Here is a 24279-nt window from a genome sequence, read left to right as displayed (position 1 = left end):
AGCGGTCTGGGGACCTGATTTGGGTGGAACCTGGAGGTAGTAACGTTGTCTATATATACCCTGTAGAACCGAATTTGTGTGGTATCTACATAGTCACAGATTCGATTCTAGGGGAATATATGGTCGATGCAAAAACTTCACTTTTCTCAGAAATAGCCTGAGTCAGAAGGAGAAGCCAGAGGCAGCCATGCTGGGTCAATGGCTTCTTTCTCTTTTATTACATTGGGATCCAGGAGGATCGACTGAGCTTGGTGACACAGAACACCCTTTTCTTCGAGAAACCCTTCACCTTTATACAGAGGCTCCTGTGTAAACCTACAGTTGGTTACATGAATTCAGGGCCAGAAACCTAGGTTTTGTGGGACTGAGGAGTGAGGTAGGAGGCCAGGGAGCCCCAGCTCTGCCCTCAAGGAGCATGAGGTTGGAGGGTGCCCAATGAGGGGCTCACTGGTCATTGACTACTGTGTGGGGAGAAGGCACACTGCAAAGGAGTTCAGGGTCCTTAGGGACCCACTGGGTGGCATGGGGTGCTCTCACCATCTTCCTGTGCGCCCCTCCGCCGCATGAACTGAGGCAGCGGGTGCCTCCTGCCATACCTGCAAGGCCTGGCTCGGGCTGGAAACTCCCAGCTGGAGCAGTCGCAGGAAGCGTGGCAGTTACTCATTGCCTAAAATGATTCAGGCCAGCTAGAGTGTGGTCACTTTTGGGTGACCCTGACAAAGACAAAGCCGGGACTTCGCCTTTGTATGGCGGAGCCCGTTCCCGCGGCCGGGTTGGCAGTAGCCCTGCCTGCTGTGGACTCTGTCCAGCTCAGAAGCTCCCTTGCCCACCCGCCTTTTGGTGCCAGCACCCCAACAGACGTGGGAATTCATTTCCCCTTGAACTGTGCGCACTTTGGGGGGCTGTGTGCAGGCGGGTCGGCGAGTGGAGAGGGCACTCGAGGTTAGCAGTCAGTGGCTGACAAAGCTGGGATCACCTCGGGGAATGACGGGACTGGGGGTGAGAAGTACATTAACCTCTGGTGGGGGCCCTCGAATGTGACACAGCGAGTCACTTGATTACACGTATGTTATTTAGTTAAATTTGTTAAAATTATGAGATGCTCACCAACCCGGTGATAAACTCGCTTCCTCGCTATTGGCTGGCCTGGTCACATGGCCGCCAACTTTATTCAGTTGACAGCAAGTAGGAGGGCCCTATGGAAGCAGAAAAAAAGACAACACGAGAAAAATTAGTATTTTCTACCTTCTGAAATTAATGGCCATGAGTTCGTATATGGTGAACTCCAAGTATGTGGACCCCAAGTTCCCTCCCTGCGAGGAGTATCTACAGGGCGGCTACCTAGGCGAGCAGGGAGCTGACTACTACGGCGGAGGCGCTCAGGGTGCCGACTTCCAGAGCCCGGGGCTCTACCCACGGCCTGACTTCGGCGAGCAGACCTTCGGAGGCGGCGGCCCGGGGCCGGGCTCGGCGCTGCCCACGCGGGGCCACGCGCAGGAACCAGGGGGCCACTACGGCGCCCCCGGGGAGCCGTGCCCCGCGCCCCCCGCGCCCCCGCCCCTGCCGGGCGCCCGGGCCTGCAGCCAGCCGGGCGGCCCCAAGCAGCCGCCCCCCGGGACGGCGCTCAAGCAGCCGGCCGTGGTCTACCCGTGGATGAAGAAGGTGCACGTGAATTCCGGTAAGGCGCGGCCCGGCGGCCGCCCAGTCCCCACTTCAGCCCAGCGGCCTGGGCCCGGGGAGGGGTGCGAGGGGTGGGGGGTGGAGAGCTTCCCCGGGAGCCTCAAGGACTCTCTCCATAAATTTTTATAGCTAGAGGAGCAGGCCTGGGCCATGTGGCCGGCTGCGTGTCTGTGGGCAAGAAAAGGGGGTGGGGATGGGGATGGGTGGGGGAGGACTCCATTTTCAGAGCAGAGGGTAGAGGAAAGAGAGCTTTCCAAAATGCTTGGGAATCCTGGAGCTTTGGTGGGCCGGGAGGTGGGAGCACAGCTGAGGACCCTGCCTGCCCCTGGGGGGGAGTGTGAAGGGCTGGGCAGGAGGGAGTGTGTGGCCAGGAGAGGGAGGGAGGGCGAGCGGCCGGAGCGGGGAGGGCCTCGGGCCTCCGGCGCGCCAGGAAGTGAGCAGCGCTGGCCAGGGGCCTAACTGGTGGGCGGCTGACCTGACCGTGCTGTCTGTTTTGTCTCTCAGTGAACCCCAACTACACCGGCGGGGAGCCTAAGCGGTCTCGGACAGCCTACACCCGGCAACAAGTCCTAGAACTGGAAAAGGAATTTCATTTTAACAGGTATCTGACACGGCGCCGTCGGATTGAGATCGCTCACACCCTGTGCCTGTCGGAGCGCCAGATCAAGATCTGGTTCCAGAACCGGAGGATGAAGTGGAAAAAAGACCATAAGCTGCCCAACACCAAAGGCAGGTCCTCCTCGTCCTCGTCGTCCTCCTCCTGCTCCTCAGCTGCCCTGGGCCAGCATTTGCAGCCACTGGCCAAGGACCACCACACGGACCTGACGACCTTATAGAAGTGGGGACCCTGGTCCCATCCCTCCCTGCACTCCCGGCTGAGCCGAAGCTTCGGGGGCAGGCCGAGCCTACTGTCACCTCGTTGGGCTCTAAGGTACTGTAGGGTGGACCTGGGACCTGCAGGCCGCCCTCGGACTAGGTTAGCATCCTGCCCGAGGGCTGCCCCCTCCCCGGAGCGGGTATGGGAGTGGGAGGGGGGGAGGGGTTCTCTAAGTATATTATCATATGGCAGGAGCTACTGAGAACATAAAACCTTGGTGAGTCATTAAACTCATGAAAATCTCTGCTGTTGGAATTTGAATTTGCAAATGAAGGTTGAATGCTTTATCCCAATTTGAATTTGAACATCACACCCCCACCCCACCACTCCAGGGATCTTGGTGGTTTAATAATGTGGGGGAGTTGAGGCAGCAGGTTGCCCACCCCTGTGCTAGGTGCTTTCAGTGGAAGCAGGAGAGCTGGGCCAGGATTTCTGAACTTTCTGGGTTGTCTATATAATTTTCGGTGCGAAGAAAATATATATGTATATATTTTGTTCCCACTGGCCCCATGCCCAAAGAAATGAGTCTAAGAAAGAAATGAAAACGGGTTATTTTATGTTTAGATTATATTTGCTTAAATATTTATTTGTTGGGGAATAAGGTACAGATATAATTGACATCTTAATGCCAAAAAACTTAAGATGGTGAAAGAGGCCGAGTTTCAGGGAGAAGAATCAGAGAGGTGCAGACTTACTTCTGGCTGTAACTGGCATTTTGAAGCCCACCCCCTCCCCATTCCCCGGAAATGAGAGTAGGAGCCCTTAATCCTTCCAGAGAGAATCAAAGGGTCCACTCTCAGTTGAGTTCTGGAAAATATATTTTCACATGTGCTTTTTCAGCACTGTGCTACAACCAGTTCTGGGTGATTGAGGGAAAGGGAAAAAAAGAAAGAAACAAATGGTCCAACATTTTCCTTCTGGGGAAAGAAAACAAAACCTCTATGTTCTGGGTCATTAGATAATGACTGAATTTTCTGTTCCAACTGGATTCCAAATGCCCAAATAGCCCATATAGCAATATTTTCTAGGAATCAGTGTATGGCCTATATGGGTGAGGGGGGTTTGCAGTGGGAAGTAGAGGAAATCTCACTTTAAAAAAAGAAAGAAAAAACTAATTGAAGTCCACAAAGGTTGATCATAGGGTTTTTCCCCCTGAAGTTTTTATTTTTAAAATGAATCTTAAAGTTTTTCTTAACACATTAGGTTAGAAACAGAAATCGTAAAAGTACAAAAGTTTTCAGGCCCTCCTCCTTGCCTTGAGAATAGTGGTTTAAAACAATCATTCTCAAACCACAGGAGAGATGTTCTTTAGTCATTTTTCTTATGCCTTGCCTGGGAAGGGTTCAAAGCTCATTTTTCTAAAATGTTGGCCTTTGTGGATAAGAGGAAGAGAGTCAAAGGTAATGACCAGAGTTCATATACTCAAATGAAACAAGGCTTCGAAAGTTTAAATCCCAAAGTCTCCTGATCTCCAAAAAGAAACCCCAGGTTGTAGCTATGGAAAAGTGACAAAAGTGGGTGGGAGGAAGGGTGAGTTCGAAAGAGAAACAGAATAGGGGTTATTTCTTTAGTGCTTCAGAACACTTTAGAAGATTTCAGTGTAATTTTAAAAATACATTTAAGTGTAGGGGAAAGAAAAGACTTTCTCTGAAGTGATGTTCTTTGATTGTCTCCTGAGAGCTGAGGGCAGGTATTCACTGGAGTCCCTAGGCTGAAATTCCACTTCTCTAAAGTATCTTCCAAGCCTTGGTCTTTTGTATTAGACCCTGGGGACAGCTCTTTGTTCCTCCTTGGGGTGAGCCTGGCTCTCAGACTTGCACATGGCAATACTTGAATATCAGCACGTCGGGATATTAAAGATGGATATTCCTGCATTATTCACATCATTGTTTCTATGACAAAAAGCACAGAGTTCATACATAGTCAAGATGTCTTTTTTTTAATGCCCTCACGTTGAGAAGCTGAAAAGGTATTTTACTGAAGTTCGGCTAAATTACAGAATCAGGTTCATCCAGAGGACAAATTTTCTATTCGATTAGCTGTATTTCAGCCGAGAGGACTGACCTCTAAACCCTTAACCTTTTGGACTCTAACTACCCTTCTCCCTTTTTTTCCCCTCTAACATGGAGATTGGTCTTTGGATGTAGCATCTGAAAAGAATCGCTATCCTTAGGCAAGTTGGAAAGTTGCTAAGATTCTTGTCTAAAACACAAATCTCTGAATACATTTAACTTCTTCTTGGGAGGGGAAACAAAGTATATATTTCCACAACATCCAGCTACATATACAGGGGTAGGCAAAAGTTGGTTTACAGTTGTAATACAACTAAATAATACAATAATTAATAATACAAGAATAAAGTTTCATACTCATAACTGTAAACCTACTTTTGCCCACCCCTGTATATTAGAGATTATTATATAGATTTTCCCCCTTCCCAAATGTTCAGGTTATTTACCCTAGCTTTAGACCAAATACCAAAACTACTTAATTATCTTCACCCTTGCCACAGAAGAAAACCAAAAGGCACATTTTTATGAGGAAAATCTAAGCTCATTCTCAAACATAGCCCCATTACTTAGGAAAGTAACTTAATCAGAGAAACAACTTCTTTGTTTATAAATCCTCAGCTCTCCCTCTCAGCTTTCAGGGATTGTCTTTTGAAATGTTAATGGAGCCTGGATTGCCCAGAAGGCAGCCCAGGACCCTGGGGTCTCAACTGGACCCCAGGGTCCATTTGGGCCCATAGGAGTGGGGCAGGGAAGAAGCAGCCCCCCATCCCCACCCCCCCAACCACCTAGGGCAGGGAAGGAAATGAGTTTCCATCTGGGAACGTGCTTTGGAGAAAGCTAGATGTGGAAAGTCTCAGTGCCCATTTGCTTTTATTTGTTTCCACTTTGTTCCCCCAAATATGAGCCAGAAGTCTTTGTTTTGCTGTTCTGTTTTAAAGCTGTACGGAGGTTTTGACTAGGGGGAATGCAGTGTTTGTGAGGACATTGCTCCTCACACTCCCATCTCACTTTGTCCTTTGCAGCTGGGAGATGACATTGTCAGTCAGTCCATGGTGTCTGTTCACACGAGATGCTTTTTAAATAGAATTGACCAATGTTCTGCTGCCACTGATTAAAGTATTATTTATACTAATTGTTGCCTGTAGTTTTGATGTAATTCACTGATCTATATTTGAAGTAATAAAAGGTATAGCGAAATCTCCCTCCTGTTTGGTGCCTCCACAGAAGCATTCTTCATTAAGTCTTCAGAAAGCTAACATTAAATACAAACAATTTGATTTGTTTTCTTCAGTGTGCCTTGCATACGAAGGTTAAAACTGTGTAAGGCTTAGCAATTCTATCATGACACGCTTCCCCACACATACATACTCCCAAGTCAACCACCATAGTTTGTGACCATTGGTAAGCCTGGTGTTGAATTCAGGCTGCTGGGTCATAGGAAGTTACTGGCCTGAAAGGAGGTTCCACGTTGCCTTTCTGCATGGTTCCAGTCAGCCCTAGACCCCCCTTCAGTCTCTGTGATGTGGTGGGTGAGAGACCTCCATACCCCCCAACTCTAAGAGAAGGGGTAAGGAGCTGAGTGGTGGGCCAAGCTGGGACAGGCTGGCGGCTGCTCAGACCTGACCCCTCTGCCCTCCAGTCTGGGGTTCCTACTTTTCAGGTGCTGCTCAGCTCCACTGGGGTCTCCAGCACCTGTCTCTCCACCCCCCTGCACCCTCTCTGCTCTCCAGACAATAAACACTCCCCACTATAAAAAGGAGCGTGTGCTATTTTTATCGTGAGGGCTTTTTCACATTTTGGCCTGGCTTTGAAGGGGAGCCAAGGCGGGAGTTCCACAGTAGATGGGGTAGGGGGTGTTTGCTCCAGACAGGAAATGAACGGGATGCATAAAATCAGACATGTATCCTTAATATATGGAAGCGCTCCCCTCAGATGCGTGGACATGTGTATTTATAAGCGTGCAGACAGAAGTTTAAATATTCAGACACATTTTATGATTGTCCTTTGCCTGTCTTGTGGCTAATGGCTCCTCCTGTGCCCACGAATACATCAATAAGGCTGTGTGTATTGAATCAAGGCTGGGGTGAGGAGGAAGCGAGTTCCTAACTGAGACTACTAGAGTACAGTACTGTAACTGGGGCCCCTTGGCAAGCAGACGGCGCTGCCCGCCAGCCCGCCATGTTGGGGAGCCCTCCCTGCCCCCCGCCCCAGGCAGGCGGCCCCGGCTCACCGGCAGCTGCGGGAGGGCCTTTCATAACCCGGAGAATTTTCAAAGTGCGAAGAAGATGATAAGAATAGATTTCTACAAGTCCTGACCACGTGATTGGCGAAATAATTAATTCAGCACGTCCCTTAAGAAACACGGAGTCGTCATTAATCTGCCACGCAAAGGGCTCTCTCCGACTCGGAAAGTGCAGGGATCCCAAGAATGTCACCCGCCCAGGGTGGCCCCCCGCGCGGCGCCCCTGGCCTCCACCCCCGGCCCGCTTCCGGGTGACGGAGCGCAGCCCGCAGGTAAATATTTTGGCGACTTTTATTTCTTCAGATTTAAATCCTTAATGAATTTAGTTGTCAGAGCCGCTGACAAATAGTTCCCTTTGCTTCCTGATTTGGAGCTGCGCGCTGGCGAGAAGTTGTTAGTGGCTTGGATGGTGACCTTTGGTTCAACAAAGCTTTGCACTTATGAAAAATTACCGAGTGCGGCCGAGTTTATATGTCTGAGCGTGAAAGAGGGTGGGCGAGGGGACAGGGGGCGAGGGTGCCTGTGGGCTGCTCCGAGACAACAGGAGTTGGAAAAAAAAAAAAGCCGCTGGGCTGGGGGAGCCCCTGGCGCACGCGGCCGGGGCTGCGGTCGCCTGTGTCTACCGGGAACAATGGTCGCTGTCACGGCATCTGCTGCCTATTCTTAAACCGGTGAGAAAAAGCCCCAGCCCTCTTTTCAAGTGAGGGTCGTAAATTTTTCTTTGCGTCATAATAGGAGGCTATAAAATCGAGTTGAAATTTTACCCCAGGCAGGTTTTAACCAACAGATAACGATTTCCGAGTGGCTTCTCCACTCCCCTCCCTCCCCACCAAGCTCTACTGCTACTGTCGCCCTAGAAAGTTTTCCCTTCTTTCCTTTTATTTTGGTATTTTTAATTTGAGGGGGGGGGATAAAAAATAAAGGCAGAGGGAAGAAGCCCTTGCCTCAGTAGGGGGAGACCCTGGGGCGCGAGGGGAGAGGAGGACGATTGTGCAGGAGAGGACAAGGCAAGACGCAACGCTCGCTCCTGCTCGCTCGCATTTCAGCCTTTTTTCTTCTGCACTCCGAGGAGACTCGAGCTCCCAGACCTCTCCCACTCCCGTCCGGTCCCAGCACCTCGGGCTTGCCCAGCCGTGGGTCTATCTGCTGGGAGCAGCAGCGGTTCCCGGTAGCCCGCAGCTCCCGCCAGGAGGCCGGGGACACAGCCTCTTTATTCGCCTCCTTCCCTCTCGTTGGCTTCGAGGGTTTCTGCGAGCAGGAGGCTGGCGGTGTCGCTGGTTGTTTTGGGATTGGGATTCTGTGTGTTTTGATTCCTTTTTGGTGTGTGTATATTTCCCCGTCAGACAGAGACAAAGTTTCCTCCGTTATGAATTATACATTCAAACAATAACACATTAATTCAATTATTCAAAGATGACAAATGTTTATGTGCTTTGCAAGTAACTCCAGTGCAGATTCCGGGTGCTTTCTCCGAGTTGCTTGCCTTTTTTCTCAATAATAATTGGCTCCCCTCCCACCCCCAACCCCACCCACTCCAACCCACTTCCACATCTTGTGGTAAGCCCGAGGAGAAACCCGCCAAACAAACAAATAAATAAATAAACACGCCTCCTCGGCCCCGCGGCCGCCTAGCAGCCAGCAGCCTCCCAAGGCCCGGGCGCGGCGGGCACCGTCCGGGCTATTTTATCAGTGTGACAATTGCCCGTGTTGGTGTGATAAATCATCGTAAGTAATTCCTGAAAGGGTGCGAGGCTGTTGGGGGCCGGCCGAGGACTGTAAATCTTTCCGGTTTATTGCTCTATGAACATATGCTCCGATTGAAGAAAGCTTAGATCCTTTCCTGGAGACAAATTCCCGCCAAGGGGCCCCCTCTTTAGCTGGAGATGAACACTTGCTGCAGGCTGGCTGGGAGGCTGGGGGCGGGGTCCCTCGGACGGGGCCCCCTGGGAGGGGGTGGCATGGGGCACCCCGAGTTCGGCTCCGAGGGGCGTCCTGAGTGGGCCTCCAGCCAGGCTGGGCGAGGTGAACAAGAAGAGTGGCCCTCTGACAGATCTGGGGGCTGGACCTCCGCCCTGCCCCCCGGGACGTTCCTGGGCCTGCGGAGCGGGGAGTGCGGAGGACCGGACACCGCAGGACCGGACACCGCTCTCTCCCGGCTCCCGGCTTTCCCGCGGCTGCGGGGCACGTTCGCCGGCGCCTTCGCCTGTCCGAGACCTTGCGAGCGGCCCCGGGGCCTCTGTTCCGCGCTCACTGCCGCCGGAAAGCAGAGCTGGCGGTGGAATGGAGACTGCAGGGAAGGGGCGGCGACCCTCGCACACCGTGGGGTTCCGGGGTGCACACGCCAGGCCGGGCAGGCAGCGGGGCTCGTGGGAACCCGCAGCTGGAGGCCAGAGCAGGCCCCCGGCCGCCCAGCGTAGCTCTTCTGACCACAGGCAGAGCTGTTACCTGAATTTCACCCAACCACTCGAAGAGTTCTGGGAACCTGTCCTGATTTATTATTTCTGGAACATAAGTTCCCTCCTCCCCCAGATTAACCCGACCGCGCCTGTTCGGAGGCTCCGCAGGAAGCGGGGAGGCCCGGCCTGGCAGGCGCGGGTCCTGCGGCTCCGTGGGCTCTGCTCAGATCCGGAGGCGGACAGGTCGCGGCAAAGGCAGCTCCGCACCCCGGCTGCTCCAGGCTGGCAGAGCCCGGCGGGGTCAGCAAGGTGCAGAGCAGGGAAGCCGTTCTGGATCCTGGGGGCTGTGTATGCGCCCGGTCCTGGCTACCACAAGTGGCCGCTTCTCTGCCGCGTCCGCGGGCCGAGCCAAGGCCCCAAGTGGTGGCAACGTGACTGTAGTGGGGCACCCGGCCTGGTCTGTGAGCGGGAGGCCCCCCCCTTAGGGCCGGAGCTTGCACTGTGCCACAAGGTAACCGCCTCGCGGGGGACCGGGGAGCGCAGTGGGTCCGCCGAGGCGGCGCCTCGCCCCGGTGCGTGAGGGCGCAGAGCTGGGCGCAGGCGGGGAGCAAAGAGAACCCTAAGCAGCTGGTGCTCCACAGCCGCCTGCAGAGAAGCCTCTAAGTCAGGCGGGCTTTAAAATTTCCATCCCGGGCCCAGTCTCGTGGAAGGCTAGGCCAGGGTCAGAGTTCACAGGAGGGAAGATCCCCAGCGCCCCCAACCCGCTGTCCGCGGCCAGGCTGGCACTAGGTCTGTCCCCAGCAGCGAGATGGGAGCTTTCCTTCATCCTAACCGCTCAAGTCTGCCGCTGAGAAGGTGCCCGGATCCCACGCCTCCCGCCCCTCCTCCCAGCCCCCAGGCCTGGCTGTGTTCGGGGGCTGGATGGTGTGAAAGTTTCAGCCTCAATCAGTACAATCTTCCCTCGGGGTCACGTGAACAAATATGCTCGCATTTGAAGGCAGCGTCTGTATTTCCTGACTATGAGGGGGTTTCCGGGGCTCTCTCCAAATCCAGAAAGGACCACATTCCAAAAGCAAAACAAACCCTGAGCTCTGGGGGGTCTGGGAGGACTGGGCAGGAACCCAGGAGTGGGTGGGGGCGCGGTAGCCACCAGTCTGGGCCCGGGAGCAGACAGGCGGCCGGGTGGACCGAGGGGCTCGCGGTGCCGGCGAAGCCAGCTCGGGGACTAACTCGTTCCTCCTGCGTCTATTGGTAGTTGAACCTCAGCCTGGTTCCGTTCTACCGGGAATTCCGTGTGCTCGGGTATATGGCCGCGTCAGCGAGCACGCAAGACCAGGGTTGGGACAGTGTTGTCTGCAGACAAAGGGGGAAGGCTAGCTCTACCCCCCACTGGCGTCCACTCTGAGGCCGAGGACACCAGGTTTATGATAAATTGGGATCCAGGTAAGCAATTGCATGACAAAATGGAAATCTTTGGGCACGGGACGGCTTGCTGCCCTGAACGGGATACTAAATATGATTCATTTTGTGTAATCTGTGATCTTGATTATTGCCAATTGGTGAGGAAGCCGGCAAAGACCTAGATACACTTCTACATATACATCGAGGACTGTGATTAATCGTAACAAGGCGCGCTTTGTGGGAATGCTCTCCGCCTACTCAAAGGTTGGAAGGACACACTACCTTGCCAGGCTTGGAAGGTGGCGGGTGGCATGGGTTGGGGAGAAGAAGGTGGCAGTTTGAGGAGAGGGTCAGTGAGTGGTAGGGGTTTGAAGGAAGTGTTTGGGGGTAAATGTGCAGTTATGAGAATGGGCTGAAAATGAATTAAAAAAAAACTTTTTTTACACTGTCATTGCCAAAGTAAGATGGAGCGTCATATTAATTCTGTGTCTTGGGCTGCACGGCTGGGCGCAGGCAGGTTGATTTATATGTATTTAAAATAAACTCTGTGGCCATCCAGCTCCCTGCATTGTTCTGGGAGCTAGTTCCACATAGGTACGCCTTTATCTCTTGCTCTTGGCTTAATTTTTTTTTCCTGGAAGGTTAAAGTGCCACTCAAGATTCTCTCCCCAAATTCAAGAGAACCCCTAAACTCCACAGAATAGTTTGGGAGGCTCCTCCACACTCCTCCTCACTAATCTAGGGTTTTGACAGCAAGAGTGGCAGAGAAAAGGTGTAGGGTTTCTGGGTTCTCTCCAAGAACCAGGAATAAAAGCTAAATTGTATTTTGACTTCTGCATCCTATCCGTCCTTTTGTTTACTATGTACTATGGCTGCTGGCGGGGGGGGGGGGGGCAGGACAATCTATCCCAAGTCTTTTAAGGGGGGGGGCAAAGCCCCAGTAGGCAGCAACCTGAGTCCAAGTGAAGGGCTCCAAGCTCATGGGAATGCCACAGGCTGGGTCAGATTGGGCCTCTGTGGTGAAGGGACCCAGAAAGCAAGGAGCATTGACTTATCCTTGGTTGGGACCGGGCATCAGCAAGAGAGGAACCCACTGCCAGGGGCGTCGCCATCAAAGGAGAGCAGTAAAGTTGTTTTGTCAATCGCCTGTGGTTGGCTCCATCAGAACTTAAAGTCAGTGGACATTTTTCTTCGCTTGCTGCCTTGGAGCTGCGCGCCTGCCAACTTAGTCAGCTGAATCCAATTACTACGAGCAGCATTTCATTTGGCCCCATGGAGCACTCACTTATAACTTCTTGAAAATTTCAATAATCCGCACCCTATCCTAAAGGCTTCCTACCCTAAAGACTTTTCCAGGGTACTGGTGAGAGACGGGGTGTAGGGTCGGGCCTATCCGGACCTAGTTCCTCATTGACAGCTCTCAGACGGGATTCCCTCCAGTTTCCCCAGTTTTTGGCTGTGGAAATGGTACTTGAGTTGGTGGCTCAGAGCCAGCCTGGTTAAACCTTGGATTCTGGACATGCAGGAGGCTGAAGTCTGCCGGTGCTGGATGGTGGGTGGGTTGGGGAGGGAGCTCAGAGGAAGGCTGTGAGGGCTCTGGACGGCCCACCTTTGTCTACTCTGGGGTTCACTTTTCTTTCCCCAAGCCTCTTGCACACAGAGCGCACCGCACACCCCGGAAAGACCAGGCGCAAACTTACCCTGTTCCTCTGTGGCTGGGAAAACAAAATCTAGCTACCTTCATCCGGGAATCAGGAATCGTGGCCCTGGGTGAAAATTTAGCCCTTCTTCTGAGGGGAAGCTCCTACTTTTAAAGAACCTTTTAAGATAATAATAATAAAATAAAAATCAAGCAGCGAAAGTTGACGTCCGCCCACGTGAATGTATCATATAAAGCAGCTTCGGGATTCACCGGTCGAGGCCGTTGGCCCGGGTACATCGCCAGCGCCTCCATCGCGAAATCCTTGGGGCTGGCTCAGCGGAGTGGACCCCCTGGATCCCGGCCGGCTGGGAAGCTGAAGTTGAGGCGTGATGTTAGGATCTCTACCGAGCCGGGATCTCTCCGAGGCGCTTCCGTTGGGTGTTCATTAAGGGTGAGTTATTGCTGCGTGAGCCAAAGGTCACTTCAAAGGCTTATGGCTGCCCGCACTGTTCTTTCGAAGGGCCCGGAATGCGTTGTATGGGGCTTTCCCAGCGCGGTTTAGTGTTTACAAACTACTGAGTCAACAAATTGCACAGGGCAGATGCAAGAGAGAGGATTGTGTCTCTACTTTCACCTGACAAGGGCGGGTACCCACTGAACACCGGCATTAGTGGGCAGCTCGGACTGTTTGGGGGTGAGGGTGGAAGAGATGTTTCTTAGGCGGTTTGCAGCCTGATTTCTAACAAGGTGTGTGGGAAACTCAGATGAGGAGTGTGGTGGATACTTACTGGAATAAAATAAACTCAGGAAAATTATCCATATATAATGTACAAACCGGGAAATAGCGCCCAATTTCCTCTTCTCTGGGTCTGCCTGAGCTGCCTGGGCAGCCATTCACTGGGACTCATGCAGGCCTGTCTATATGTTCACCATCCTTTTCTGGTGCGCTGTAGCTGTAGCCCCCCTCTCACTCTAATTCTACACAATCCCTCTCTTGTGCTCTGAGAAGACTGAGATTGGCCTGGGGGACTAGGGAACCTGGAGCATTTAGAGTTTGGTTGGAACAGGAGGATAGGGACTGGTTTCCCTGTACCTCTGACCCATGTGGCCCATCCCAAGACCACGGGTCTTATCCTTTCCTCAGGTCTGACACACCCTTCCCCTATCCAGCTGAGGATTTCGGTGTTAAAGGCCACTCGCTCCCCAGGAGCTAACCGAGTCTCTATTCTGCCTGAGAGAAGACACCCTGAGGCTGCAGGCACATTTTATAAGAGTCGCATTGATTATTGACACCTTTGAAGGAGGTAAAGCCTCTTGACCTGTGAGTGTTGGTAAGAACCGGCTGCCATGGAGTTTTCCATTTTGTTCCACATCCGCCTGAACAGAATTTCTAAAGAAACCCAAAGAGCCTACAAAAAGAGTTAGAGACAAAATTTGAGAAAATGCTTATATACAGACTCATAGACAGTTGTGGTAGGTGACATGATTTAAAAAAAAATAATTTCCACTACGTTTACATCTGTTTTGCAACTCAGAGTAAGCCATATCAGGATTCATACATCAAGACATAAAACAAAGGGCGGCTTTGAAGTGGATCACCTTAGTGTGAACTGCTGCCTGTTGTTACATGATAACCGATCATCGGCCTTCAAATTTATGACTCTTTAATGGGGTGATCCTAGTGCCTTAAATGCAGGATGTATTACCTACTGAGTTATCTGGGCTAAAATAGTGATTTAGAAGGCCCATTCAGGGCTCCCATAGGGCAGAAGAGGCTGAGGCTGAGAGATCTGGAGTTGGGCAGAAAGCTATGGGGTAAATATATCCCCTTTCAAGCAAACCTGAAAAAAAAGCAGTTACAAAACCCCAAAGTAGCAAAGCCAACAGGAGGAAGAATCATTGTTCAGTCCAGTGAATTAAAGAGAATACCCAACATGAGCCGTGTCTGCCAGAAAGAGATCTGTGGGTTTCTAATGCCCTGGTTGAGGCAAAACGGAGAGAAGACGAGGGCAACTCAAACCTCAGAAAAATCTGAGACTAACAGAAGCAACCAGAGTACCATCGCCTCCCCCTTTTCTTTCAACTTGCACAGACTGACTACCCATCCGTGATTTACGACCACTGAGTGCTAGTCGCAGACGGGAGAGGGCCGCCCCCTCCCTCCCCAAGCCTCTCCGCCTTTCCACGACCACCGCGGGCTGGCAAGCTCTGGTCCGGCTCCGAGCGTCCAGCGGGCCTCCCGTCGTTCCCAGGACTTGGCGGGCCTTCGGTCCTGGCGAGGCTGCGCGCTTCCCTTCCAGCGTCTGGCGGCCCAGAGCAGCTCCAAGAGGCGGCCTCGGCCACTTTATATAATTCCCCGGCTCCGGGGGCGCGCGCCCGGGAAAAGTGCGGAGTAGGGCTTTCTTTTGCAGCGCTTCCTCCTACGCTGAGCCTGTTTTCCACTTCTGAAAATGCCGGGCCTGGGGAAGTGTTTTTCTTTTCATTCCTTACTGAAGCGTTTACTGCCTCCGTGGCTCGCAGTCATAAATTTTGTTACAAACCACAATGACAGGTGCATTGATATGCACCGTGAGAGCTCCAGCTGCTTAATAACCCCGTCCCCTGGCCGCTGTGAGCGCCTTTTATTTATTCGGTATCATATTAGGTATTGATCCCGGGCAGAATTAAGTGCAGTAGCAAGTATCTGGATTCAGCGGCTGGGAGGCGCGGTGGGCGCGGCGGGCCAACGCAGCCAGGGGCGCGGGTGGTGGTTGCTCAGAGGCCAGGCAGCTTTCCTCCCAGCTGGGCACTGTTGGGCCCTGACTGTGGTTGGGCCTCTGAGCTAAGTTGGGCAACTTCCTGGGACCTCGAGAAAGGACGGCCCAGACCTCCGTTTGGCGCCCCTTCTCAAGAAAGAGCTGGGAATGGCGCCGGCAGGGTTCTGGGGAGGCTGTCCCACCGGTTCCCCAGTCTGGGGGGTGGAGGAGAGGAGGAGTGAGAGGACAGGGCAGCTGAGGACTTGGAAGACTGCCCCTCCCCCTATAGGAGCTTGTCTTCACCCCAAGGCATTTGGGTCCCAGAGCCCACATGAGCAGAGGTACCAGAGGGCGAAAAAAGAAAGCCTTAAAGAAGGGGGGGAGGTGATCGAAAAGATGAGCCACTGAACAGTTGACCATTGTCCAAGTGATTTATGACCCATTCCAGCTTTTTAGGTTCAAGCAGAGTTCACAAGGAGTAGGGATTTCTGGAAAGAAAAAAGCGGTGTTTTTTTCTTTTTTCTTTTTTAAACCAGTTCTGTAACAATATCCTCAGGTTCTGTTTTTCTGTTGCAGGAGGGGTGGCTTCTTTAGGGCACTATATATTTTTAGGAGGAGAGGTTGCAAAATCCTTCCAATTTTAGGAGAGGGACACTGCCCTGGTTTCTGGGAGTGGATATTGGGGTGGTGAATCATCATTATGTGTGCCTTGAAATTCTTTAATACAATGAGAACAGAAAACACACTCTGTGGTTACTCATGAAGCTGTCCAGCATTTGCACCTTTGACATTTGCACACAGAGTGTTTTCTAGGAATATGCTATAGCAACAAATATGTATGTAAAGCCATGTGTTTTAAATACCTGGTCAGTTCCTAAATACATAAGCTTTTTAATGTGACTGGTCCACCTATCGAGATAAACTTGGTCATCCTGGGAGGCAAGAGGGCATGGATGTTTTGCTTCCATAGTTGTAAATGGAATGACAGAAGCAGCAGTGAGTTATGGTGGTCTCAGTGTCAAATACGACCATTTTGACATCCAGAGGGCCCAAAGACTGGAAGCAGAATCCCAGAAAAGTACAGAAATTTAACCAAACCCAGAGTTCCTGGTGCTTTTGCCTAGGGACAGATATATATAAATATTAATCACAGGATGAGGAGGTAGCTGTCCATTTGATATTCAGTAACTTTAAGAGTCAGAGGATGATATAGAAAATGAATTGAAAGAAAGATTAAGACCAGTTTTATTGGGTAGATATCCTAATTGCATACATTTAATAACAGCATAGAAAATACTACTAAAATACAACATTCTAGTATTCTGTTATCCTACTGAGAAGGGCCTATCTCTTCTTATCCAGATAAAATGGCGGCCTGGCCTATGGTGGCACAGTGGATAAAACATTGACCTGGAATGCTGAGGTTGCTGGTTCGAAACCCTGGGCTTGCCTGGTCAAGGCACATATGGGAGTTGATGCTTCCTGCTCCGCTCTCCTTCTAGCTCTCTTTCTCTCACTCTTGCTCTTCTCTATAAAATGAATAAGTAAAATCTTTAATAATAAAAAAGATAAATGACGTATTCACTTATATTTTAAAACAAAAATGGGCAATAATACTACCAAACAAAGGCTATAATATAAATAATTTTTAGAAAATCAGGTTAGGCTTTTTTGTGACAGTGGAGGGTAAAGGAGTGACTGGAGGAGCAATTTTGGTACTAGTGGTCAAATTTGTTAGGCCACATCAGTTGTCTAGATAATGTGGTCCATCATAATGACCATGATGTAAACCAGAGAGTTGTAGGGTAGAAAAGTTGCCTGAAAGCAGAAATAAAAAAGTAAGACCAGGAAGCTGACCTGAGTTTTCTTTATCAAGCAGACAAAAGTAGTTGAATGGTATTAGTTATACTTTAACTCCTTAGGAGCCTTTCAGGAGAAGGTTTGGGTGAGTGAGAACAAAACTCCTCTCCCCCCATCAAGAATCAGAAGATACAAAAGGCATAGAATTTTCTTATTCCCCCCCCTTCTTATTCTGGGTCCATTCATCATGCCAAAAGAGGCTCTCTCACTGGTTGTGAGTTTGGTGGTGGTGGTGATGGAATGGACAATCCAGAGCAGAGGTCAATAATATCTATACAATAGATACAGGATAAAAATGATAGTCATAATATAAAGCATTCTTCAATCAATCATACTCCATACATTTGAAATTCTAAATCTCTTCACCCATTTCAGTGGTATCCGTGTAAAAGTAGTGGAGGAAAAAGTTAAGAGTCTAGAAAAACATGTGAAAGAGAAGAAACATTTTTCTAGCCTCAGTATTACTCTGGGAGTCTTTAAGTCCTCTTCTTGTTTTTTATCTCCTAGTGGATTTCACAGTGCTAACCCACAGAGTTAACTGTGCTGATTCTCACCCTGTCACCGGAAAGTGGACTATCTGGGTCTTCATGAAGGATGCTGTGATTTTGAAACCAGGTGGGGGAAGAAACTTTTTTGAGAGCTTTGACTGTTCTGCATGTGTTGTATGGCTTTCTTTTGCCTATCAAAACCCTGAGATGACCCAATGGTTGATTAACCCATTCTTTCATTCACTCATTCAACAAGCATTTATTGCACTTACTACATATGGGGCACTGGCTAGATGTTTGGAATGTAAGACACAGTCAGTCCCTGCCTTCAAGGAGCTCAAAGTCAAGGGAGATAATCAGCCATTAATATGTATGAGGTCATAAGTGCTTTTCCATGCAGTTTCAAATGCTTAATTGACACTCTTGGAGAAAGAAAATTGTATCTGAAAAAAGAGAAGAGTCCCTTCCCTTGGATGTAGCTAAAGAGAAGTACCAATCTTTCCTTATGCTTATAAGAAATTCTTTCAGACTTTTCCAAAGGTTCAAATAAATTGAACTTCATAGAACTCCAGATCACTTACTATTAAGTGAGAAGCAGAGAGTCTAAACTAGTCCCTCTGTATTGATTGGTCTCGCCAATGACAGTCCTGCTGGGGCCTCTCACTTTTCTTCTCTGCAGGTCACCTGGAGCTTGGGGCTGCCCCAGCTCTCTCAGGATTTGGCAGACATTGGAGGTGGCAGTGAAGGAGACAGTAGTGGTCAATGTTATTTGAGCAGGGTCAGCAGGCCCTGGAGTTTCCTGAGTGCACGATGCAGAAGGCTGCTTACTATGAAAACCCAGGACTCTTTGGAGGCTATGGCTACAGCAAAGCCACTGACACTTATGGCTACAGTACCTCCCATCAGCGTTATCCACCCCCTGCTGCTGCCAACTCCTTGGACACTGATTACCCAGGTTCTGCCTGCTCCATACAGAGCTCTGCACCTCTACGAGTGCCAGCCCACAAGGGGGCTGAACTCAATGGCAGCTGCATGAGGCCTGGCACTGGAAACAGCCAGGGTGGGGGGGGTGGCAGCCAGCCTCCTGGTCTGAACTCAGAGCAGCAGCCACCACAGCCCCCTCCTCCACCACCGACTCTGCCCCCATCCTCACCCCCCAATCCTGGAGGTGGAGTGCCTGCCAAGAAGACCAAGGGTGGACCCAATGCTTCTGGCTCTTCAGCCACCATCAGCAAGCAGATCTTCCCCTGGATGAAAGAGTCCCGACAGAACTCCAAGCAGAAGAACAGCTGTGCCACTGCAGGTAGCTCTCTGAGTGAGCTTATCCCTGGCCTAAGTCCCCTCCGCACTGACCCCAAGAAGCTAGCTCACCTAGGAACCAAGAGACTCAGGGCTGGATGTCTAGAAGGGCATATGCCTAAACTTCTACAGAGACAAAAATGTCCCATTTTAGTGTCCCTGGTTGGGGGTCCTACCCTTACAGTGACAGGGGGCTCACTTCCATTTCAGGCTGTTGGTGCTTGTGCTGAGCAAGTCTTATAGTTACTAATAGACAGCTCTTCCTTATACTGACCTAACATCTGCTTTCCTGTGCTGCCGGTCATAACTTAGCTCTTTTTTTCCATCCAATGTCTCTTTAAGACCTGAAGACAAGTATGACCCCTAAGCCCAGATGGTTATGTAGTACATACCACATGAATACTAGTCTCTTAAATTAATAAGTAAAGTCTATAGATTGCTATGTTAAGAACGATGCTAAGTGCTTTACAAGCATTATCTAATTTAATTTTTCAAAGAAAAATTTGAAGCAGGTATTATGATAACATCCTCATTTTATAGATAAGAAAACTAACTGTGAGGGATATTAAGTCACTTGCCCAACACCATAAAATAACAGAATGGTGCATTTGAAACCAACCAGAGCATAACTATGGAACTACATTTGACCCACCCCAGCCCAATTCTCCCCATCCTACCAACTCTACTACATGGAGGGGCAAATCCTAGGGGAAGAGTAGTATGCTCTGAAACAGGAGCAGTTTTGTTTTTCTCTTCCTGGAAAGGGCGACTCTAGAATTGAGAAGATCTTCTGTGGGTTCATTCAGATTTGTGGAAGAAGATGGGCAGGGCCAGGAGCTCAGAGGCCCACGACCTCTCTCTTCTCAGCCTGCTTGGTTTCTGAAATTTTCTAGCCTTGTGTTCTGTGTTGTGGTTTATCTTCAGGTAGATGTACTTGCTTGCAGGTTGAGGGCTGTTTTGAAGCCTGGGATGTAGCTAGCTTGTTATCAGGTCTCTGGGTTGCCTGCTGCTCTCCGGGGATGCTGCTCCTAGGGGAGAGTATCTTCCACAGCCTGTGAGCTCCTTTTCCAGCCCCTTCTTCCCAGCTGCAGGCGCAGGCCCTCCCTCTCAGGAGAAATCCATTTGTCTTCCCAGAGAGGGAGTGGACAAGCTGCTGAGAGAAGTGGCAGGCAGGGGTGGTGGAAACCAGTGTTGAGGCTGTTGGTCCTAGCACTGCAATATTCAAAATGCTCCCAGCCTGGCCTCAGATTCCCTAAAACCCCAGGGCAGTATTTTCATGGTTTACCACCTTCGGGCATTTGGACGCAGAGCTCTTGGGTGAAGCTGGGCTGGAATGAGGTGCTAGGATCTCCATCCTCAGGCCTGGCTCCCTAAGTGCTTTGCCCAGGAACCTGCCCCGGAGCAAGGCAGGCTGGGTCTGATCCCCCACAGCCCCCTCCCCCGGCAGAGGCTAGAAGGAGAGTTCAAAGAAGTCTGGCCCTCTGTGACAGAGGTGGGGCCTTACCAGCTGCTACTAGTCTCCCATTAAATTCCACCGCGGCCTTTGGGACGGGATGATGGACTAGGCTGGAGGGGAGGGGTTAAGCGGAGGGAATCGAACCTCAGACCGGCTGATGGCGGTTTCAGGTGCGACTGATTGGTAGGCCTGTGGCCGGTGAATTTCTCCTTAGTCTCACTTCTCAAACGTCCCTCCCCCACTTCACCCAGGATTAAAGTGGGAGGAGAAGGAAGAGGAGGGAACCAGGGAAGCACCCCTTTCCAGCCCTGGGTGTCCCCAACTCTCCCTCTCAGCGTCCCCTCTCTCCCTCCTTGTCCAGGAGAGAGCTGCGAGGACAAGAGCCCGCCGGGCCCAGCGTCCAAGCGGGTGCGCACCGCATACACAAGCGCGCAGCTGGTGGAACTGGAGAAAGAATTTCACTTCAACCGCTACTTGTGCCGGCCACGCCGTGTGGAGATGGCCAACCTGCTGAACCTCACCGAGCGCCAGATCAAGATTTGGTTCCAGAACCGACGCATGAAGTACAAGAAGGACCAGAAGGCCAAGGGCATCCTGCACTCGCCAGCAGGTCAGTCCCCGGAACGCAGCCCGCCGCTCGGCGGCTCCGCGGGCCACGTGGCCTACTCGGGCCAGCTGCCGCCCGTGCCGGGCCTCGCCTACGACGCGCCCTCGCCTCCCGCCTTCGCGAAGTCCCAGCCCAACATGTACGGCCTGGCCGCCTACACGGCGCCGCTCAGCAGCTGCCTGCCGCAGCAGAAGCGCTACGCGGCGCCCGAGTTCGAGCCCCACCCCATGGCGAGCAACAGCGGCGGCTTCGCCAGCGCCAACCTGCAGGGCAGCCCGGTGTACGTGGGCGGCAACTTCGTCGACTCCATGGCGCCCGCGTCCGGGCCGGTCTTCAACCTCGGCCACCTCTCGCACCCGTCTTCGGCGAGCGTGGACTACAGTTGCGCCGCGCAGATTCCCGGCAACCACCACCACGGACCGTGCGACCCGCACCCCACCTACACAGATCTCTCGGCCCACCACTCGTCTCAGGGACGCCTGCCCGAGGCCCCCAAACTGACACATCTGTAGCGGCTGCCGACGGCCCGAACTCGTGGCGCAATTACCTCCTTTGCTTGGGTGGCGGGGTGGCGGGCGGGGCCCGCGGGGCAGGGCGACCCCTCCCTCGTCCCGGCCGGGTCGCAGCCTCCCTAGCTTCGGGCCAGCGGCGCCCGAGGCTCTGCGCTGGGTCTCCCCTCCAGGCGCTTCCTCCTTTGGGTAACTTGCCATAAATCAACTGCAAGGATTCTCCTCGGTAAGCCTGACAGTACCATAGACTGCGAGCCGAGGGCCTCTATCTGGTAGTGGGGTCCCGAAGGTAAGTCAGATCCCTCGGCAGCGCTCTCCGCGCAGGGACCGGAGCTGGGGGAGCTCCGGGCCCGGCCCGTGTCTAGCCTAGCTGCGGAGACCTTAATTTATGAGCTCCTTCCCGTCCGTAAGGATTGCATCGGACTCAACAATCTGTATTTATTATTTGAAGCGAGTCATTTCGTTTCTCTGATTATTTATCCTCGTCTTAATGTATTTATGTGTATATCTGTAGAATTCTCCGGCCAGCTTAGGAACGCGCTCCCAGGCCGCAGGGGCCACATTTCATCTCTTCAGGCCCGTTGGTCTGAACTAGTTGAGAGAGTAGTTTTGAACAGTTGTAACCGTGGCTGGTGTTTGTAGTTGATGTAAAGGATTAAGACCGCGAATTGTTCTTCATGGGTAGTCAGACGACGCCCGTTACTCATTTCTTAACAGCCGTAGCCCTCCAACTCGACACAGTTTATTGATTTCAAATTGTCTGGTACTATTTGAACAAATATTTAGAATAAAAATTTTTTTTTCTCAGTCGGAACAGTATCTGTGTTAACACACACTTGCAAGTAGATCACTGCCTTTATCTTTCCTACAATCTCAGTGGAAGGCCCCCAAATACGCTGACCCTTTTAAATATTTCTTTCCATGTGTTTGGAATCTAGTGCACACACTGGTTCTAGAGATACTTGATCACATCCCAGCTATTGACATTAGTGGGGGAAAAGTCTGAGGATGCAAACCTAGAAAGCTGATTTGGGTAGTGCTTTGCGCTGTTCCTGCTTTGCTATTTCTACCCTTCTCTTTCGAGACACCAAGTCGACCTTTTTAGATTTCATTTACACTGGGAAGGCTAGAGCTCACTTTTCTGTGTTAAGTAATAAAAAGTAAACTTTGAAAGAAAACTGACAATCAAAAAGACACAAGAAATCCTAAGAAGAATTGAGCTACGAAAAAGCTAAGGTGCAGAAAAAGAAATGATCATTTGGAGACACGCACCTAAGCCTTTTCTCTAGGAAGTGCTGTCACGACTTTTTCCTTTATAGTGGTTGGTGGTTAATTTCTAAAGAAAACAAACATTCCCTGTAATGTAAAATAATAAAAGTTTCATTAATGGAACATAAGTATAAAGACCTTGTTTACTCCTGTTCCTTTTTACTAAACGGGCAAAAAAATGTCTCCAAGGATTTATAACCATTTTGTAAATAACTGCGTGGCTTTAGCTAGGGTTGGACAACTTCCACCCCCTTCTCTGGGAGGAGGCACTTGGAAAACGCCTTCAGATAAGGTTCAATTCTTTGTATTTCTGCAAAGTCGGCCCACACATCTTTATTTGGTTTGACAAATAATGCAACCCCTACTACATCCCCAGTGACACGAGGTGAAATTTCTATTGTGTGGAAATAATTTAACTTCTAATCTTCTGGTGGAACAATAGTTTCTATTTGGATGTTTGTGTTTTGCTAAATAACGACGCTCAAAAATATTTAGTTTTCCTTGTTCCTTTGTGCTGTTTTTTAAATGGCATGTTAGATTGGGGGTGGGAGGGGGTTATCTTTTTGCTAAATTTCACCTTTTTCTGAGCAGGTTTAAAGTATAAATGTTGTAGAGGTGTATCAGCGGAATAAATGACTTCAACCGGAGGGATAGTTTACCCACTTTCAAGGCTTAAAATTGTTTTCTATGAAATTTGTGTCCATAGGCAGAATTTCTAATTGTCTTGTAAGGAATTATTTTTTAAACTGTTAGGGACATCAAAGAAGAGCTTGCTGCCTTGCAGGGATAACAACTTTTCTTAACTGGCTAAATATTAAATAGATGAATTGTTAGGCTGTTTCGATTCAGCCCGGTTTTCCCTCACCTCCTCTTCCTACCATAAGTAATAATAAACATACATAATGCATCATGGCTCCAGGCGTTTTCCAGCGCGGTTTGTTACCGCAGGAGTATCTGCTGAGTCTGCGGGTGTCTGCAAGGTCCCAAGTGTCATCTGCGGCTTGGGGTTCCATGGATTATACTTTAAACGGTGTCTAGGCCGGCTGACATCAGCTTCCTCTCACACTCAGGCTCGAAAGAAGTGCGGGGGTAGGGGCTCCCTATCCAGGCAGCCGCAGCCGCCCTCGGCCCTCTAGGCACCCTCTCTAGTTGGGTGGAGGAGTTCTTCTGGGCCCAATCTGTGGCTTGCTCTCTGCTTTTTGGAGAAAGGTTTCCCGAGGCCTCTGAGAACGCCTTGGATGGGCCACACTGAGCCGCTCCTGGCGCGGGTGGGGCGTCTGGGGAGGGCGAGAGCGGGGCCGCCACACAGCCATTTAAAACTTCATAAATTATAAACAAGCCGCCTTGGCTTTCGCCATAAATTCTGCTCCTTTTGAGCCTGCAATTAGTGTTAGGAAACACCGTAGTCTAAACACAACCAAACGCCCTCTGAAGGGCCCTACTGCCCGAGGTTGCAAAGTTTTATTTATTTCCCCTCCGAACCGAGGTTTGCACACACAGCCGGCTCCTCCCCCGCCACCGCAGGCGGTACACACTCGGCTGGGTTCCTGCTCTTGCAGGGAAGGTCACAATAGCCGCTCTATCGGAGGAGGCGCCCGCCCCCACTCCCCCGAGAAACAGAGAAAGAGCAGTGGGGGAGGGGAGCCCGGGCCCGGCAATGGCGCTCGGAGCCCAGGCCTCTTCTCTCTAGGAGGAGCTGCAGCGGGAAGGGGCAGGTTGGAAGGGAAGCAAACCTCCCACCTAGGCCGTGAAAACAGGGAACGCACCACGGCCTGGAGGCTGCCTGCCCTCGGCCCTCGGCCCTCG

At 51.1% G+C, this 24279-nt stretch overlaps 2 protein-coding genes across 3 annotated transcripts; both read left to right on the top strand.

The window, feature by feature from the left end:
* Nucleotides 1-231: 231 nt before the first annotated feature.
* Nucleotides 232-17446, top strand: HOXD4 (homeobox D4). Of its 2 annotated transcripts, XR_010731860.1 has the most exons (3): nt 232-1678; nt 2185-2611; nt 17353-17446. XR_010731860.1 is itself a non-coding variant. In XM_066279097.1 (2 exons), the coding sequence occupies exons 1-2, from the start codon at nt 1258-1260 to the stop codon at nt 2514-2516; spliced, it is 753 nt and encodes a 250-aa protein (XP_066135194.1). In that variant the 5' UTR covers nt 232-1257; the 3' UTR covers nt 2517-5766. The 2 variants fall into 2 exon arrangements, 1 of the variants encoding a protein (XP_066135194.1); XM_066279097.1 differs by lacking the exon at nt 17353-17446 and having other exon boundaries at nt 2185-5766.
* HOXD3 (homeobox D3) lies at nt 12387-23400 on the top strand. Its single transcript, XM_066279089.1, has 4 exons — nt 12387-12701; nt 17353-17460; nt 18013-18636; nt 20450-23400. The coding sequence occupies exons 3-4, from the start codon at nt 18096-18098 to the stop codon at nt 21205-21207; spliced, it is 1299 nt and encodes a 432-aa protein (XP_066135186.1). The 5' UTR covers nt 12387-12701; nt 17353-17460; nt 18013-18095; the 3' UTR covers nt 21208-23400.
* The last annotated feature ends 879 nt before the right edge of the window (nt 23401-24279 follow it).

The sequence above is a fragment of the Saccopteryx bilineata genome, chromosome 5 (assembly GCF_036850765.1).
Source record: "Saccopteryx bilineata isolate mSacBil1 chromosome 5, mSacBil1_pri_phased_curated, whole genome shotgun sequence".
Classification (NCBI taxonomy): Eukaryota; Metazoa; Chordata; class Mammalia; order Chiroptera; family Emballonuridae; genus Saccopteryx; species Saccopteryx bilineata.
The sequence above is the reverse complement of the archived record's forward strand: the minus strand, read 5'-3'. Positions and strand labels throughout refer to the sequence as shown.

Excerpts from the sequence above, each read along its gene's own strand:
- HOXD3 (XM_066279089.1), top strand. The coding sequence starts at position 18,096 with ATGTTATTTGAGCAGGGTCAGCAGGCCCTGGAGTTTCCTGAGTGCACG. Across the intron at positions 18,637-20,449 it reads GAACAGCTGTGCCACTGCAG|GAGAGAGCTGCGAGGACAAG; the intron begins GTAGCTCTCTGA and ends CTCCTTGTCCAG.
- HOXD4 (XM_066279097.1), top strand. The coding sequence starts at position 1,258 with ATGGCCATGAGTTCGTATATGGTGAACTCCAAGTATGTGGACCCCAAG. Across the intron at positions 1,679-2,184 it reads GAAGGTGCACGTGAATTCCG|TGAACCCCAACTACACCGGC; the intron begins GTAAGGCGCGGC and ends TTTGTCTCTCAG.